Here is an 18,747-nt window from a genome sequence, read left to right on the forward strand (position 1 = left end):
TCAAACCATGCAGCATAGCAATCATGTTTTGATAATGGACTGGAGTTGAATTTCCCAACAAAAATACAGATGACAATGAATGAGGTTGGAAGCAATATGATTTTGCAAGTTTCTTGCAGTTGGCTTATTTAGTCATATCACAGGAACTTTTTCCCCCAAACTAATATGAGATTGCATATCAAGCATACTATGGATACTTAGCATTAACAGAATAGGAATGCTAATATTTTCATCAAATTGCCTTATACCTAAGAGATTAAATTATAGAACACAATAGTCAACAACAAATGAAAATTACAGTCCCTTCCCAAGAAGAAAGCACTTTATTTTGTATAAAAGATTATAGCTAGAATAACAATGACGTTTACCAATTCTCCTTTATTGAATTCATTTTGTAAATTATTTCAATAATTTTTATCACTCAGCATCATCTAGATCAGCCTAAAGGCAAACTTTGTCATGAATATAGAGTGAGTTTTTCCTAGAGGACTTTGAACAGAATGGTGTACACATGTGAAAATAGAAAACACACATCCACTTTGCCCAATTACCATCCTTCAGATTACCTATTTGGGATTGGGCCACCATCGTTGAATTCCGATCACAAAGTGGAGAAAATGGAAGCCCTAGTTCAGCTTCTTTGTCTCCCTGAGGAAAGAAAAACAGAGGAGTGAAGACTTAGGTGGGGCAAACTAAGATAGTGAGCAGCCTAGGTAACACAAATGAAAAGCTGAGTCTTTCATTTCTTAATCCAGCACTACTTTTCTACTTATATAAAAATATAACTACAAGATCAAGTATCTAAAATTTTTATTAGAAGATTTCTTTGGGAGAAGCTTCTTCAGGGGAAAATCAGAAACATTTTAACACTTTGTCTTAGTGTTACAATCCCTTGATTATAAAGAGATTTTTGCAATTTTCAGAAGTTGGTATAAATTAATCATCTCAGCATATTATTTAGAATTTAAGTAACAATTCAACTCATGGACTTTTTTGTTCCTTTTTTATTTAATGTCAAACACACCAGCAAAACTTCAGAATCAAGGTTTTGTTATTGGACAGCTTTTTCAACTTAAATGTGTATGAACATTTGGAAATACCTTTCTGTTTACTAAGCTTTATTAAATTTCCCACAAGAAGTAATGAGGTATACCTTCAACATTCTTACATTCTTCAGACATAATTTTAATGTATTCTTCTTCGAGAAAATCAAAATCTCAGTGATTCTTTGCTATTTGCTTTTATCAAAACTAGATTAACTGCATACATGTGTGAAAGAATTAAACATTTATGTTTGGGTTTAACAACATGGGTTTTCAACTCCTAAAATCCAGGTAGCTGCTCTGTGCAAATATTTATTCTCACAAGGTTTATCACACATTGCTGTTTTCCTTTGCATTCAAGAGTATCTGTTTATGAGAGGATGCTTCCTTGTTCCTGTTCATTTCAAATATCTCACCATTTGAAGGAGTACTCTGAGATCTGGTTTCTTCCTAAAATGCTGGCACCTGTCTCGCATCAATCCACAACTTTGGAAGTAATGCCTGGCTCAGGACTCCATGGTTTCCTTTCAGCCTGTGATTTCCTCTTACATTTGTGTATCCTGATCTTTACACCATATCAGTATATATCTTTGAAGGTTTTTAAGAATGTTTTCTGTGCATTCCCTTTACACCATGACTCTGATTACTGGCAGGAAGTTTGAAATCAGAATTATTTGGGAAAATCAAAATATGGTTTGTAGCAAAGTAACTACAAAAGGGAAGATTTTACTACGTCATGACTTAGAGAAGATGAAATAAGGGATTCTGTGATCTCTGTCAGCAACTCCCTCAATTTATGGCATCAATTTTATTTAGAATTAATATTTATACCCATCTTCTGAATACATAGAAGAGAATTATTAATGCCATTGCCCTTGGAGTCAGGAGAGGTCACTGAAGCACTGCTGTGCAAGGGGCTCTGACACTACAAACAGGTCCCAGCGTGTGCTGAACAAACTCTTACCTCTGACTTAACTTTGTCATCTTGTTCTACTCATTTTAAGATATAATGATCATAGGATCTGCCTAGTAGGATTATCTAAGATAATTTATTTGAAGCCCAAAGGTAGTGCCTAACATTTAGTGAATAGTCATTAAATTTAGCAAAGAATCATAATTCATAATAGCAACAATGTGCAGCTATGTTAATTAAAGATGTCCATGAAGTCTAATGCATATCCTAGATTGTTTTAAAACAGGGGGGGACCCATTGTACTGAATTTAGCATGTAATGCAGAGGGATTGGCTTCCCCCCCCCTTTTTCCAGCATGAAATTGACATGACAAAGAATTCAACTTTTGAAACAATAATTTGTCAGCAGTGTGAGGGGTGACCTTGGATGATTAGAGGATGGTTCTTGGTCCACCAATCTGAATGAAAATGAATCTGTTGGTTTTGCTACAGGAAACCAGAGAATCTGGATAAGGTATAGATTTGAAAACTAATATGCAATTATTTTTAACATGATAATAATAAGGTATAAGAAAAACAGTTTATCGTTGAATAACAATACCATTAATACTTTATATTAAAATATAAATAATAATAATATTGTTAAATGTAAATAAGACTACTGACAGACTTCATAGGAAAGTTAGTATTAAAGATTTTATTTGGCATATGTAGATCTAATTGCCTTTTATTGATTGATTAATTATATGGTTTTATTTATTAAATGCAGTTAAGTTTCATTTAACTGGTTTTTATTGGTCAAAATGCTACTCTCTGGTATTTTAAGAATACAAATTTAATAGATTTATTTTAATACTACATGGTTCTTTGGTAGTCCCCAAATTCATGAGCTAATTTTATAGATTATTGGGTGACAACATTTACATATATGACTTAGGCATTTACAGATATATACAGGTGGACATTCTGATAGCTGGAGTGAAGATTTAGTGTCCTATTTTCTTCTAGTACCCTACAGCTAATTTAGAATATCAAATTTCCACTGCTAAAGCTCATTAAATGCTGAAGTACATTAATTATTCAATTTATTTATAAATATTTCAAAGTGTTATTTATTCTTTGGGATGAATAAAGGCCATGAATACAAAGTTAGTAGGGGGTCCTATAGCCAGACTATGAAGGAACTAGAAACCCAATAGGACAAGTGGGTACTTCCAAGGGTAAAGTGAAAAATATTTAAAGGAAAAGTTATATTCTTTGTATATATTTGATCAACTTTATAGTTTTCTTTATTCCATCCCTTGATAAAGAATATATACTTTTCATCAGGATAAAATCAGGGGGTCAAAGCAATAGGTATTAAACCAAACAACAATTTATATTTTACTTGGAGTTTATGTTTTCATTTAAGGGTAATGCCTCCATAAAGCCAAAAATACACGTTTTAATATCTTAACATGTTTCTGGTGTGCACATGGTTGCAGAAGCACTAAACTCAACTGATGAACTGGTGCACTCAGTGCTGCCCCTGGGTTCAGCACTGTGTTCTGGGCGATAAACCTGCAGGTGAGGAGGTGGCAAGGTGGCCCCATCAAACTAGGAACACTGACGTGCATAGTCTAGTGCTTATACCTGTCTCCGAAATTTCCCTGGAGATTTGTGAGGGTTTTTTCTATGAAAGGTGATGACAAAGAGCTAAATTGTTTTTATGCTTTCTTAACAGTGTAAAAGGCTCTGACAGCTGAACAAAGTGTCAAATCCAGTGAATGAAGAGCACATCCCCCCATGCATTTCTCCGAAGCCAAAACAATTTCTATAGTTTTAAATAAATGAAGAAGATAATTGAGGGTGAAATACAGAAATTGAGAAACTTCATGCACTGCAATCTAAGTTTTAGTGATAAAAACGATATCAACAACAAATATTCAAGAAGCCCCTACCACAGGCTTTGAGAAGGGTAGAATCTGAGAGAACACTAGTTCAAGCAAATTTAATTGGTCGCTATGGGAGGATGATGCTCTAATTTCGCCCTCTTTGAAGAGCTTACCTAATTACCTTCCCTCACTCCTTCTAAAAATGGATCCTTCTAAGTTCTCAGAAAGCCACCAAAACTGTTAAAATGTTTAATGATTATAGCAACAAACATACTCACTTTCAGTAAAATTTATGATTTGGAATAACTGCATTTTTGTGAGTATTATAAATATTTATAGAACATTATAACTCCCTGTATAACTGATGTTTATAGCACTTTCATGCTTCTTGAAACTAGCATATTTGATTTTTACATTTTAAGTTATTATCCTGGCTCACAGCTACAGTTCTTTACACTTATGCAATACTGAGGATTGTATCTATACAAGATCAGATCATTGGCCAAGAATAGACTGATTATTTTTTTATTACTAGGAAATACAATTTATTTTGAAATAACACACTTCATATTCTAGCAACATTGAACAAAATTAAGGGGCTTAACTGTATATAATTTAGGGTGAATCACAATCTTGACCTTTCCTTCCAAATAATGTAATTTTCACATCATTTTTCTCCTTGACAAGGTAGCATTTATTCATAAATTATATTTTGCACTAATATAGATTTCCCCTCATGTTTCACAAAATAACTAGTTGAAGAATGGGATACTTCATTTAGTTATGTGGAACTAAGTATAAAATACAAACAAATTTCCATGGAAGTCACTATTTTTTTAATGTGTTTTTATTATGTCAATCTAGATGTGTACTCAAAAAGAGAAAAAGGATCAAAAACCATCTGCCTGTACTGGGGGTTATTCTTTGGCACCTCCCTTCGTCTTGTTGGTCTTAGTTCAAATGCACCATTATAGCCAGAGGGCAGAGGCAACTGTGTGGATCTGTTGAACACTCAGAGGGGGTGCTCTGTATTTATGAATGTCACAGGCTTGTTGTGAACATGCTTTGGCAATGAGGACCTCTTTTCCTTACTACCAGTTGCTTAATCAAGAATCAGAAATAAGTGTTTCTCAGGTCTGTAATTCTGAAAACAATCCTGATTTCCTCTAGCTAACTTCCATTGACTTTAGAGGGAAAATCTGAAGAAGTTACACCAAAGATAGGGGTAATATTGATGGGATTTATAGAGATGATGTAAATAGCTTGGTCTACACTGACTTGTCCTTCAGAAACACACGGTTTTAAAAGTTCTTCGTGTCTACGGAAGTCCAATTTAGAAAAATGAGCTGGGTAGATCATCATGATCACGTTTAATTTTGTTCAAAATCTACTGAAGGAATTCCAAGTCTAATGCTTTATTCTGCAGAAGGAAAGAGAATAGCTTATTAGCTACTTTTTAAGTCTTGTGATTATGCTGTGAATCAAAATTCTGTTAGTTGATAGTTACCTAAAGCTGAGCTTTAAGGGATTTGGGCAAAGGATACCTAAAAGTTCACCTTTAAGTAACTATCAATAACAAGATACTTCATAATTGATGTTTTCTAGTAACTTTACTTTGAGAAAATGTAAAACTTAAAACTGAGTTAGAGAATAACAAATACTACCAATTCTTCATATCCATGTTGTGGTTTATAGTGTATGACGCTCACTTAGATGCCTTCTATCACTGTGCTTTTTACAGTCATCCTGAGTTGGAGGCAGAATGGGTTTAGGTAAGAAGATACACATAGGTAAAAAGGTGATGATCCCTCCACATCACTGCTGCAAAGAGGGAAAGCTAGAGCTTACACTTGAGCTTTTCTACAATTATCTCTCTATTTTGCATTATTGGTTTTATCATGTTTGACTAATACACACAAAAAAATATGTAAAATATTTTCTTTAACAAGGGACTGGAGATATAGTTCAATGGTACTGTGCTGGCCTAGAATGCTTGAAGCTCTGGGTTCAATCTCCAGCACCATGAAAACAAAGCAAAAAGCAAGAAATATAAAATATTATAATCTGCAGCTAAGGGTTGTGATGATTTCTGGACAGACATCCTTTGATGGGTCTCAAAACTCTAGCACAGCCAGTGCCTCAGAAGACATGGCATTTAAATTCTTAGTGTATTCTGAAAGAATGAAGGAATACCATTTAAGGTTACATCATTAAAATGCTTTTAACACTGTTCAAAATGAGAAACCCTAGTTAGCTTGACTAGATACATAGCAAGAAGGTGTCTATCAATGCTGTGGATTTGACAAAGTGGTCGCTTCACAGATGGTTATGTGAGGATGAGCAAAAAGAAAATGCATGCCAGAATCATTGCAGTCCTGCCCATCAGTATAGAAACACAAATTCAGCTTAATAGTGTAAGTCAAATACATTCATAGAAATGCAAATACCAAGGAAGTGGAACCATATCTATACTCAACTCCAAAGGGCTAAAGTGCATAGTATGGCTAAGAATAAGTAAGGGCACTATGAGATTTATTTGGTTGAATGCAAGAAAACTTTTTACCTGTTGGAGTTATTATCATATGGTAATGTAAGTCTCTTAGAGATAAACTGGTTTTGCTTGAAAAACATATTTGTTAACACTACAAATTCATGTTGACCTTTAACTCCACATTTTCCTATTTTGCTCCATGTATTTCTGAAGGGGATTTGAAAGTCATTCAATTTAAAAAATGCAGAAAGTGAGAAGTGATATTTCAATAAAAGATTCCATTATCCAGCTGGATGCAGTAGCACATGCTTGTCATCCTAGCTTCTTGGAAGGCTGAGACAAGAGGATGGCAAGTTCAAGACAAGCCTAGGCAATTTAGTGAGATCCTGTATCAAAATCAAAAATAAAAAAGCCTTGGGTAACTTGGTGGTAGAGTGCCTCTGGGTTGAATCCCCAATAAAGAAGAAAAGAAGATGGGTGGGGGGGACTCCATTTTTTAACGATCAAGTCCTAAATCAGTTATGATGAATTGGTTGATTTTCATTTTGGAAGAGATAAGGCTATGTTAGTAGAGATAGCTTGATGCTATAATCGATGCTATAATCGTCCATATTAACATGAATGTGTTACTCTGCGTTGAGTTATGTGTTTTACCTTAAGTGTTAAGGTCATTCAGGCAAGGACTACCCATTTCTGAACATTTTGGGGATTCATGAATGCCTGTCATCGCCCACCAATGTCCTGTTAAAAAAACAAGCCGCAAAAAAAAAAAAGTCGACACCTCCTTACTCTAGTAACACCATGTGAAAAATGCAGATCACAAATAGCATCCCGAGTGTCACAGTGCTCTACCTATTCCAAGATTTAACCTTTATGTTGCCTGTGATTTAATCTCTAATAGACATCTGAGTCACAGGGTACCACGCACATAGGAGCTGAGTAGCCCTATGGAGCAATTCTCTCTACCCCTAAATTCAGATGTAAATAATCACTGCTGACTGAAATCTTCGTTATTGCTATTAGTTACCTTTCTGTAACATTCAAGAACAGGGTGGTGAACTTAAAAAACATCTCAAGTCAATTTCACTGAATTCATTACTCTCATTACTCTGTCAGGTATTCTTAGTTTGGCAATCAGTAAAACAAAGGATGATGCAGTCATGATATTATTGGAAATTTTTTTAGGACTTTAAAAAATTAAGTAATTGATGAGGAACTTTTATTATGATAGACTTTTTTAAATTGAAAAAAATACTCTATGTGCAAATCTGAATTGTATAATTGTATAAACACCCTGTGTAACACTCAGTCAAGATACAGAGCATTTCCATTACCCCCAGAAAGTTGCCTTAACCTCTCCCAGGGAATCCTACCCCATGTAGGTACCCACTATTCTGATTTGTATAACCATAGGTTAACTGCCATTTTTGAACTTCACATAAATGATATTAAGGTTTATTACTGTTTGTTATCATTAGTCTTTTTTTATTGTTGCATGATAATCCATTTATGGCTATACTATAATTTATTTAATTCATTTGTATTTCTGATGGACATTTGGATTGTTTCTAGCATCAAGCTTTTATAAATACAACTGCTTTTATTATTCCTCTGTAAGACATTTGGTGAACAAGGATGCTAATTCATCTGGATTATACACAAAAGGGGTGGCAATGTTGGGACATAAGCAATATTAAGTCTAACTTTAGTAGATGTTACAAATCAATATTTTTCCGTGGTGACTGGAATGATTTATACTCCCACCAGTGATATGTGACACTTCCATTTTTACCACGTTATTGATAACATAAAATAAAACTCCAGTTGTTCTGGTGTAGATGTAGTATCTCATTGTGGTTTTCATTTGCAATTCCCCAATAAATAAAGACAATAAGCATACTTGTCTGTACATTTTATCCACAAGTATATTTTCTTTTATGAAATATCTGTTCAAATTGCCATGATTTTCCTTTTTATTATTGATTTGTTAGAATTTTTATGTAGACTCAAAACAAGTTCCTAGAAAGATGCTTAGAGCTCAAATATTTTCTCTATGGTCTATCTTTTCATAATGGTATTTTTGGAAGAGCAGAAATATTAAGTTCTGCTTTTGTCTGCTTGACCATTTTTCTCTTTGGATAATACTTTGTGTGGCTTTTCTAAAAAATATTGGCCTTCCCCCTAGATTAGAGAGATATTCTTCTGCATTTTTCTCCAAGTGTTTATAGTTCTGGGTTCTGTTCTGTGTTTACGCATGGTCCATCTTGATTTATTATTTGTGTAGGTGTAGGTAGAAGACAAGTTTCCTTCTCTCCCACACTTTTATAACTGTTGTTTCATTTCCATTTGTAAAAAGACTTCCTTTCCTCATTTAGTTGTTTTGCTGCCGTTGTAGAAAATCACATATGTATGGTTCTACTTCTGGAATCACTTTTCTATTTGATTGACATATTTCCCTATCCCTATGCCAATAATACACTGTTTTGATCACTGTAGCTGTTTACTAAGTTATGTAATAAGGAAGCATGAGTTCCCCAACTTTCTTAGTCTCTTTCAAAATTGTTTTGGTTATTTCCATTTAGATTTTAGGGTCAACTTTTCAGTTTCTACCAAGAAGCCTGTTTCAATTTTTTATAAGGATTATACTAAATATATTAATCAATTCTGGAAGAACTGACATCTTAGCAATATTGAGACTTTCAATCCATTAATGTGGAAACTCTCTCCATTTATATAGGTCTTTAAAGTTTTTCTCTCAACAATATTTTGTGGTTTTCTTCATAGGGGTTTTACATGCATTTAATTAAATGTATTCTCAAGTATTTTATTATCTTATGCTCTCAAAATATCACTTTTTAAATTTCATTTTCAACTTGCTACTCTCATTTACTACAACTGATTCTATGATTCTGATGAACTCATTTGTTAATTCCAGTAGCTTTTGTAAATTTCTAAAAGTGTTTCATGCACATGCTCATGTTTCTGCAAATTTTGCTTATTTTAATCCAATCTATTTATTTTCTTTTAGCGCCTTATTGCACTAGCTAGAACTTCAAATGCAATATTGAATAGAAGTGTTTAGAGTAGATATCTTGATCTTAGTATAAAAATGTTCAATATCTCACCAGGAAGTGTTACATTAAGGTTTCCTATTTCTTGTTTGCTGAAAGTTTTTATAATTAATGTTTGTTGAATTTTGTCAAAGGCATCCTGTGCCTTTAAGAATGATATAATTGTTTTTCCTTTTTTTCTTTTAAGATGGTGAATCATTTTAACTGATTTTTGAATATTCAACTTACTCAAGTCATGATATGTGCTCATTTACTACATTGCTGAATTGTATTTGTTAATATTTTAAGGACTTTTCTATCTAGTTTCATGACATGATTGGGGGTGTAATTTTCTTTATTTGAAGTCTTTTTCAGGTTTTCTTAGGGGTTATGCTGCCAATTTTCCCTTTTTTCTCTGTCATGAAAAAAATTGTGTAAGACAGGCCTTATTTCTCCCTGAAATGTTTGATAATTTACCATCTTTTACCTGAATTGAGTACTGCTAATGGAAATCAGAATTAAGAATGAAAGTCATCTGAGCCTGGGGTTTTATTCATGTGAAGAGTTACATTATAAATTCAATTTTTAAAAATAGATAAATGAATATTCAGATTATAATTTTTCTTATGTCTGTTTTAGTAATTTATATCTTTCAAAGAATTTGACAATTTTATCTATGTTGTCAATTTTATTCGCATAGATTGTGCATAATATTTCTTATCTCTTTGACATATGTAAGATATATAGTAATATTTCCTCTTCCTTTATAATTTTTTTCTCTTTTTGAACTTACAAGTAATTTTATTACTTTTTCAGAAAAATCAACACTTATCTTTATGATTCTTTTTATTATTATTTTTCTTTGGTCTATTTTATTGATTTTTGCTTTTATATTTATTATCTCCTTCCATCAATTTATTTTGGTCCAATTTTCTTAAGTTTTTCTAGCTTCACAAAGTATCTTTTTTTCTAATATGGAAAGCATTTAATGGTTTAAAATTTCCTCTATGCACTGTTTTAGTTTCATTCAACAACTTTTCCCTTTTTGTTTTCATGACTATTTGATTTTAAATATTTAAAATTTTCTTATTAACCTGACCAAAATCATTTTATCTCTTCATGTTTTCATCTCTTATTAGAAAGATAATTTTAAGCTCTCTAAGGTCTCTTTAGATTTATCATTTTATGATTAATGATTGGTTGAGTATACAAAAATTATAATTTTTTATTGACCATAGCAGGCAGTTGCCTTTTAGGATGTGGTGTATTTTAACATTTATTCTATTTTTTATGTGCATAAAATATTAAAATATTTTTCTCAAGTTGTTTTTAATATAAAAATATTTGAATTTGGTGTGGTCACTCAGTAATTTTATCTAGGACTATTCAGTGCTATTTCAAATAAAACATAGCTATCAACAATGGGAGACAGAAAACAGTCATTCAAGTATAGCAATAATTTGGTATTTATATCTTCAGAATAAATATTCAATCGATGAATAAACATTCTAAGTAAAGAACTATGCTGAGAATAAAATAATTTGAAAATACAGAAATAAAAGAGCTTTTCTAAACAGAGCTATGGTATCATAAAGAATATAACAACTGGTCTTCATTTCTGGTTTCTGGAACAGAGCTTCAAAAACCTATGGAGTTTACTGAATGACAGGTGACTCTTTGTTATGTTCATGAAGACAACTCATGATGGACCCTGTGGTTAGCTTCAGGATGAGGGCTGATCACCAAAAAGAGCAACCAAATGATTAAGGAGTTGGAACTTTGAGTCATTGTGATCTTCTGGTGGGGGAAGGGGCACATGGACAATGATTCAATCAATCATGCTATATAATGAAACCCTGATAAGTATTCTGGATACTGAAACTCAGTGGAGCTTCCTGATTAGTTAACACACTGATAAGGGGATGGCACAGTTTAATCCATCTGTCGACTACATGTATGCTCCATGACTGGGACACTCCCAGACCTTTCTCTAAACACTACTTTATTTGACTATTATTGAGTTGTATCCTGCAATTTTAAGATTAGATCTTTTCTTCAGTCCATGAGCTATTCTAACGAATTATCAAGTATAAAATGGGTTGCAAGAGACACTGAACTTAGAACTGGCTGGTCAGAAGAGCTGGTGTCCTATAGCCCCACTTGTGGCTAGCATCTGAAGTAGACCAGTCTTGTAGAAGACTGAGCCTTTAACTTGTAGGATTTGAGGTTGACTTTGAGTGGTTAGCATCACATTGTATTTTATGTGCTAAAGGGGACATACAGGAATGATGGACAGAAAAGAGACATGTAAATGTAAAATGTAAATACTTGTAGCAGAGAATACCAGCCATCCTCTATCTCCAGCCTTCTCACATAATATATATATATATATATTTTTTTTTTTAGATAGGCATTTGTCCACACAGCTAAAAACTGTATTTCTCTTCCTCTGCTGCAGCTAGGCACATATGACTAAATTCTAGCCAACAAGATATATAAAGAAGTGGTATAAATCCTCCCTTTGCCCTTCCACTAAGAAAGCTGTTTGCTCTCTGTCCTGGCACTTCTCTCTTAACAGCAGATACCAATTATAATCTGTTTGTTTCTTTCCTTCCCAAGCCTGGCACCTGAGATCCAAGACTTGACTCTCTTTAAAAGATGTATTATACTACACAGGATTATTTAACATACTTATCTAAAAGATTAATAAAATTTTTGAAAATCCACAAGAAAGTGTTATGCCAATTGATGATACTTAGTCACAAGCTCTGGATTCTGTAGAGAAGGTGTATGTTAAAAATGCACAGTCACTATTTCCAAAATTATTTGCAAAGAGTATGAAAAAAGGCACCTGCAGGAAAAATTCCTCCATTAGGGCCATGGTCCACTTGTAGTGCAGCTTCCAGGATTTGGCTGGGTGACTGATGTCTGCTGCATGGAGAATCAGGGACATGGTTTTGGCTCTGTCAATTCTGTCAAAGAAAGGACATGCTCAAATTATCAGAACAAAGCAACCAGTTAATCTTTTCTGAGTCCAAGTTCATGGTACTTTAATGTGACAAAAGAAAATAACCTACCCTTCGGGCTGCTGCAAACTGCTTCTTATATTTTTAATTTGCTGGAAGTGACCTGACATATCGGTGGATAAAACCATTTCGATCACTAAGTTCCGAAGATCCCTGCAGAGGCATCAAAAGAATAATAGTTTCAATTGGCCATTTATTGGTCTGGTATAGAACCTTTCCATAAGTATTACTAATCATATATTTGCCTAGTGGATATGAGCACAAAAGTTGCTGCTCTTTAAATATAAAAGTGCTCACAAAGGTTCAACATTATTTTTGCCTATTGATTCTCAGGGATTTAAGAAGTTAGTAGCAGAATGATGTATGAATAATAGTGTGATATGCCTCTCCTTCTCACCTCACAGCCTTCTTCACAACTTATAATTTCTAAAGTCTTATTTTTCTATCCAAAAGAATCTTTGGCTATTTTAACGAGACACTGATTTAAATATAATTTTTGAATGCTTTAGAAGTAAAACATGTAGCTCAGTGGGGCTTGAGACCATTCTAAATCCAACTGATAGTTTCAATGTGTTAGGGAAGAGACGGGAGAGAGGGGCATGGATTCTCAAGACACTCTCTGTTGCTTCCTTGTTTTGCATCTTTTTAAAATTACTACTATTAATAAAAGCAATATTACTTATCCATATTTATTCAGTCCAGGCATTGACATAAAGCCATGTTGCAGTTGCTTTGTAGGTACATTAAGACATTTAATCCTCATACCTTTGAGGGAGTATCAGTATTTTCCATTGGAAGAGCTTGAGCCATTTGTTTAGTAGATGGCTGATAAAGGATGCAACCTGGTTCTCACTCCCAAAGCTGGCACCTGGACCACTTCCTGACTACTGTGCCAACTTCCCATCAGAAGAACTCCAAAGAGGTCAAGATGTGAAAGTAGGTCAAAATTCTGTTTAAGATTTTGGGACCTGATTTTCAATAATGTAGAGCAGTTGGCACTGTTGAAATGTTCAGCCAAGATGGTGACCCATACAGTGACCATATCACAAAGCCTGTTCATGAAAAACTCATTCTCACAGTAAGTGAGGAATGAGCCACTCCTGCAAAGTCTTGCATGATCCACAATTCTTTGTTTGCTCTGTAGAGTTAGGTTAAAAGTCACTTATATAGAAAACCATATTTTGTTTTCACTCTTTGGTGTGGCCAGCAGAATAGGCTAAATCAAGGTATGGAGTAAATCTGAATTATGATCTTGCATCAGAGATATTTTAACTAAAGATGGTATTGTTGGATGATGTATTTTCAAAAGCAACCACATATTGGATTTGTTGGTATAAATTGTGGGTACTCCATTCAATCAGATTTTCAGAGGTAGAAATCAATATTCTGCTATTATTTATAATATTGAACAGCTTGCTTAGAATACTTTACTGAAATACAAACTGAAAATAAGCCATTGAAGGTAGTTTCTAAAACTATTCTCAATTACATTTTTTTTTCTCTGATTTTGTGACAAGATCATATTAGAATAGCAACTGAACAAAACATTTATATTCACTAAGAAAAATAAGACTAAAATTTTGTGAAATGTACAGAGCCTAATAATGTATTGTGCTTTGCAGATAAGTGATCAGTAAATGCCTGGTATTATGTCAATAAACCAGGCAAAAGAACACACCAGGGAAGTATTTCTTAATTTATGAATTTTTGCCCAAAATTTAAATTAGTGTGATTATACCTTACTAAAATTTCCTTAAGAAATAAATAGACATTTAGAGCAAAAATCTATAGGTCTTTAAGAAGATATCCATATTTTAATTCTCAGGAAAATGTTATCAAGGTTATGGTAGAAAAATCAATCTTTGGGGGTTTTTGGAAAGTATTTAATCTATTAAATTCAATAGTCCATATGATATACATACTATTTGTTAACAATAATCATGTAAAACATTTAATTAGCATGAGTCTGAGAAGTTGTTGACAAATTTACCAGATATCATCACAATAAATTATCAGTTATCAATTATTGAAGATGGTAAAGAGCAAAATATAGAAAATAAAATCACAATGAAAGAGCAAAAGAGTCAGCTTTGAGGGAAAGAAGATTAACTCAAAGGGGTAGTAAGAATGAAAATTAATATCAATATTAGCTTTGAGAATGAAAACCACTGAGGAAAACCTAACACACTAGCTGTAATTAATCTCTCTCTCTCTTGGATCTTAGGAAACTGGTTTGCCTGCTTCTCTTTGCCCAGCTGTTCTCCACATAACCCAGCAGTAGTCACTTTAAAATTCTTGTACAGTTAAATCCTGGCCTTCTTAGGCTGGAGTCCTCTTGGGCTAATTTTTTACAGAATAGCATGAAAAGCCTGAATGGGATGCCCAAACACTGTTTCTCCTTTCCCACCTTATGGAATTTTCTACAACTGCAAATGGAGCCCATGTTTCTGGAATTGACCTAGAAAATACAGAAAGCTTTGGAAATTTGAAAATGTAGCCATAGGAGGCTAGGGCTCATTTGAAACCTTAAATTTAACTTTTCTGATTTGCTTTTGTTTTAAAGTCCTTTCTTAATAGCAGGCACGACACCTTTTATTTTTTTTACATTTCTCTTTAATTTATTGTAAGAGCAAAAATAAAAACCAAAATCCTTTGATACTTACATTTGAGTGGGAGCCTTCTGCCATCCATTTACTAACTTTTAATAAGATCTTTATTATGGATAAATGTGGGCTTTTAAAAATATATAAACATAATATGAGGAACATACAGTAAAAGATTTATGTTGATCTGAAATTTCTGTAATCAAACAAAGGGAAGATAACAACCAAAGGATAAAAAGATAGAAAGGTTATGTGGAGTAGTAGGGTTGGATTTATTATTTTTCCCTGCGTGGAATCTAGTGTCACTATATCATGTATATAGAAAGAATAAATATGATGCTAACATGTTTAATTTATGTAAGACCACTTATTAGCACAAATTGAGCAGAGCTCCATTGAAATGCACAATTATGCATCTTTATTGTGTGATGTGTGGTCTTACATATGTGTATAGGTAAAGAATTGATCTGGAAATATTTCAGATCCATCAAACAGAGCCTGACTCCTGAACAAAGTCCTCCGGGTACAAATCCTTCTCAGAGTCGTCCAGTCAACAGTAACTGAGTTTGCAATATGAGGAAGGCATTGATTTTCAGAGGTTTTTTTCACTTTAAACCACATAATTTATCCTTTTCCTGACATTAAATTCCCTTTAGGTTTCCTTTGAAACTCACCTCCAGTCATCTTTAGATAAGTTTATCAAGATATTCATTTCCTCCTCTTGCATAAGTCGATAAGCAGCACTCACATGGTGATTCTCGAGGACAGACCGATCATTATATAAAATGGCAACATCTGACCTAAGGATTAAAAGAAAATGCCCAGGAAAGGATTTCTTTATACTTCATGGATGTCTAATAAAAAATACTCAAGTTTCAAGTCATCTCACCAACAAACATCTCATAATTGAACACATAAAATTATAGAAATATTGTTTCCATTTTTTAAAACTGTATTGTTTAAAAATTATATATAAAAATGAATTATACATTTATTTTTTAAAGCAGATTTAAGATCATGGAAAATTGCAGAAATTACAAAGATTTCTCACATACCTTCTGCCTTCACACATATATGACCTTCTCCATTATCAATATCACCCAATTGAGGAACTTGCACTGACACATCATCAGTATCATCACAGTTTATCTTGTGTGTGATTCACTCCTAATTTCCTAAATTTTTTTGGTTTAAAGAAAGGTATGATGACTCATATCTACCATTTTAGTATCATATAGAGTTGTTTCATTGCCCTAAAACCCATCTGTATTTCACCTATTCATCCTTCTCTGCTCCCAACCCCTGGAAAACACTCATCTCTTTATTATCTCTGTAGGTTTGCCTTTTCCAAAATGTTATAAAGTTTGAATCATATAGTACATTGTCTGGTTAGATTAGCTCCTTTCACTACTAATATGTATATATGTTTCCTCCATTTCTTTTTAGAGGGTGATAGCTCTTCTCTTTTAAGCTTCAAATCATGTTCATTTTCCTGAGATACCACATTTATTTAGCTAATCACCTACTGAGGGAAACCTTGGTTGTGTCCAAGATTTGACAATTTGAATAAAATTGCTATAAACATCTGTGTTCAAGGTTTGATGTGGAATTCAGTTTTTAACTTTTTAGGTAAATTCCAAGGAGTGTTAACTCCTGGATCATTTGGCAAGTGTGGGTTCAGTTTTGTAAGAAACTGTCAAACTGTCTTCCAAAATGGCTGCACCATTTTGTGTCCCACCAGCAATGAGTAAAAGTTCCTGTGGTTCCACCACTTCACCAACATTTGGTGTTTTCAGTGTTCTGGATTTGCTTCAGTCTAATAGGTGTATAGTGGTATCTCATTGTTGTTTCAATTTGCATTTCTTGAAGGTATATTATGGGGAGCATCTTTTAAATGCTTATTTGTTGTTGATCTTCTCCAAGATGTCTGATAAAATCTTTGGCTCATGTTTTAATCAAGTTATTTATATTCTTATTGTTGAGTTTTACATATTTGTATATTTTGCATAATAGTCCTTCATTAAATATATCTTTTGCAAATATTTTCTCCCAGCCTCTGGCTTGTCTTTTTATTCTCTTAACAGTATCTGACAGACCATGAGTTTTTACTTTTAATGAAGTCCAACATATCAGTTCTCCCATGAATTGTGCCTTTGGTGTTGTATTTTAAGGTCATTACTAAACCCAAGTTCATCTAGATTTGCTGCTATGTTATCTTGCAGGAATTTTATTGTTCTATGTTTACATTTAGGACTATGATCCTTTCTAAGTTAACCTTTGTAAAGGGTAGAAAGTCTGTGTCTTAGTACATTTTGTGCTACAATAAGAGAATGCTTGAGAATGAGTAATTATTAAAGAAATTTATTTTTCATAGCCAGGAAGTTCAAGATGAAGGTGTTGTTACCTGGTGAATATGTTCTTGCTGCATTATCACATGGTGGAAGGCATCACGTGGTGGAAGACCAGACAGCCCAGACAGCAAACCCACTCCCAAGAACCTTTTATAATGGCATTAATCTACTCATGAAGATAAAAAACCTTATGACCTAATATTTCCCATTAGGCTTCACATTCCCAGATGGTTGCACTGAGGATTAAGTTTCCAACACATGAATTCTAAGGGACACATTTAGACTATAACAGTCAGTGTCTGCCTATGGCTATGTCTACATATATATCTGTATCTGAATCTATATATTTCACACAAATGTCTAGTTTCCCTAGCACCATTTATTGAAAAGGTTATCTTTGCTCCATTGTACTGTCCTTATTAAATTTTCATGGGTGCATTCTGGGGTTTTATATTCTATTCCATTTGTCTATTTGTCTATTCTATCACTAATACCATACTGTCTTGATTACTGCAGCTTTGTAGAAAGTCTTGACATCCGGTGGTGTCAATCCTCCAACTTTGTTCCCCTTTATTATTATGTTGGCTATTCTGGATCTTTTTCTTCTACATTACAAACTTCAGTATCACTTTGAAAATATCCACACAATAACTTCCTGAGATTTTAATTGGGATTGCATTGAATCTATAGATCAAATTGGGAAGAAAGCATATCTTTAAGTCTCTCCATCCATGAACATTGATTCTCTCTCCATTTTTTTTTCCATCAGAATTTTAGAGTTTTCTTTATGTAGAACTTCTATGTACTCTGAGAGATTTAAAACTACTACTTCAATTTGGGGGTGCTAATACAGACGCTATTGTGCTTTTCAATTTCAAATTCCACTTGTTCATTGCTGGCATACAAGTAAACAACTGACTCAGAATGGATCACAATCTATTAACATTGTGTCCTGAAACCCCACTATAATCACTTTTAATTCCAGAGTTGTTTTTTGTTGTTGTCATTTTGTTATTGTGGTTCTTTCAGATTTTCTACATAGCCAATCATATCATCAGCAAACAGAGATAGTTATTTCTTTCTTTCTAATCAGTATCTCCTTTTCCCCTTTTCTTGTCTTATTGATTTAGTCAGGACTTGCAGGATGATGTTAAAAGTCAGTGATGAAAAGGATCCAGTCTGTTTTGATGCTGATCTTAGTAGGATAGTTTCAAGTTTCTTATCATTAAGTATGATGTTAGCTGCAGGTTTTTCACAGGTGGACTTTTTTCCTAATTTATTTGTTTACATTTTAAGTTGACCAGTAAAAATTGTATATGTTTATAATTTAGAACATGATGTTTTGAAGTCAGTATACATTGTGGAATGGGTGGATTGAATTAATTACCATTCTACAC

The 18,747-nt window shown here is 33.4% G+C and overlaps 1 protein-coding gene across 7 annotated transcripts in view; it reads right to left on the reverse strand.

Moving 5' to 3' along the window:
• Window positions 1–18,747, reverse strand: part of Pde1a (phosphodiesterase 1A) — a 349,265-nt gene that overhangs the window by 36,837 nt on the left and 293,681 nt on the right. For all 7 annotated transcript variants that reach the window (XM_048808123.1, XM_048808124.1, XM_048808122.1 and 4 more), the window contains 4 exons: window positions 15,674–15,799; window positions 12,448–12,549; window positions 12,222–12,342; window positions 567–648 (listed from right to left, as the gene is read on the reverse strand). In XM_048808123.1, coding sequence (XP_048664080.1) covers window positions 567–648; window positions 12,222–12,342; window positions 12,448–12,549; window positions 15,674–15,799 — 431 coding nt within the window. The remainder of the gene's footprint in view (window positions 1–566; window positions 649–12,221; window positions 12,343–12,447; window positions 12,550–15,673; window positions 15,800–18,747) is intronic.

The sequence above is a fragment of the Marmota marmota genome, unplaced genomic scaffold, assembly GCF_001458135.2.
Source record: "Marmota marmota marmota unplaced genomic scaffold, marMar, whole genome shotgun sequence".
Taxonomy (NCBI): domain Eukaryota; kingdom Metazoa; phylum Chordata; class Mammalia; order Rodentia; family Sciuridae; genus Marmota; species Marmota marmota.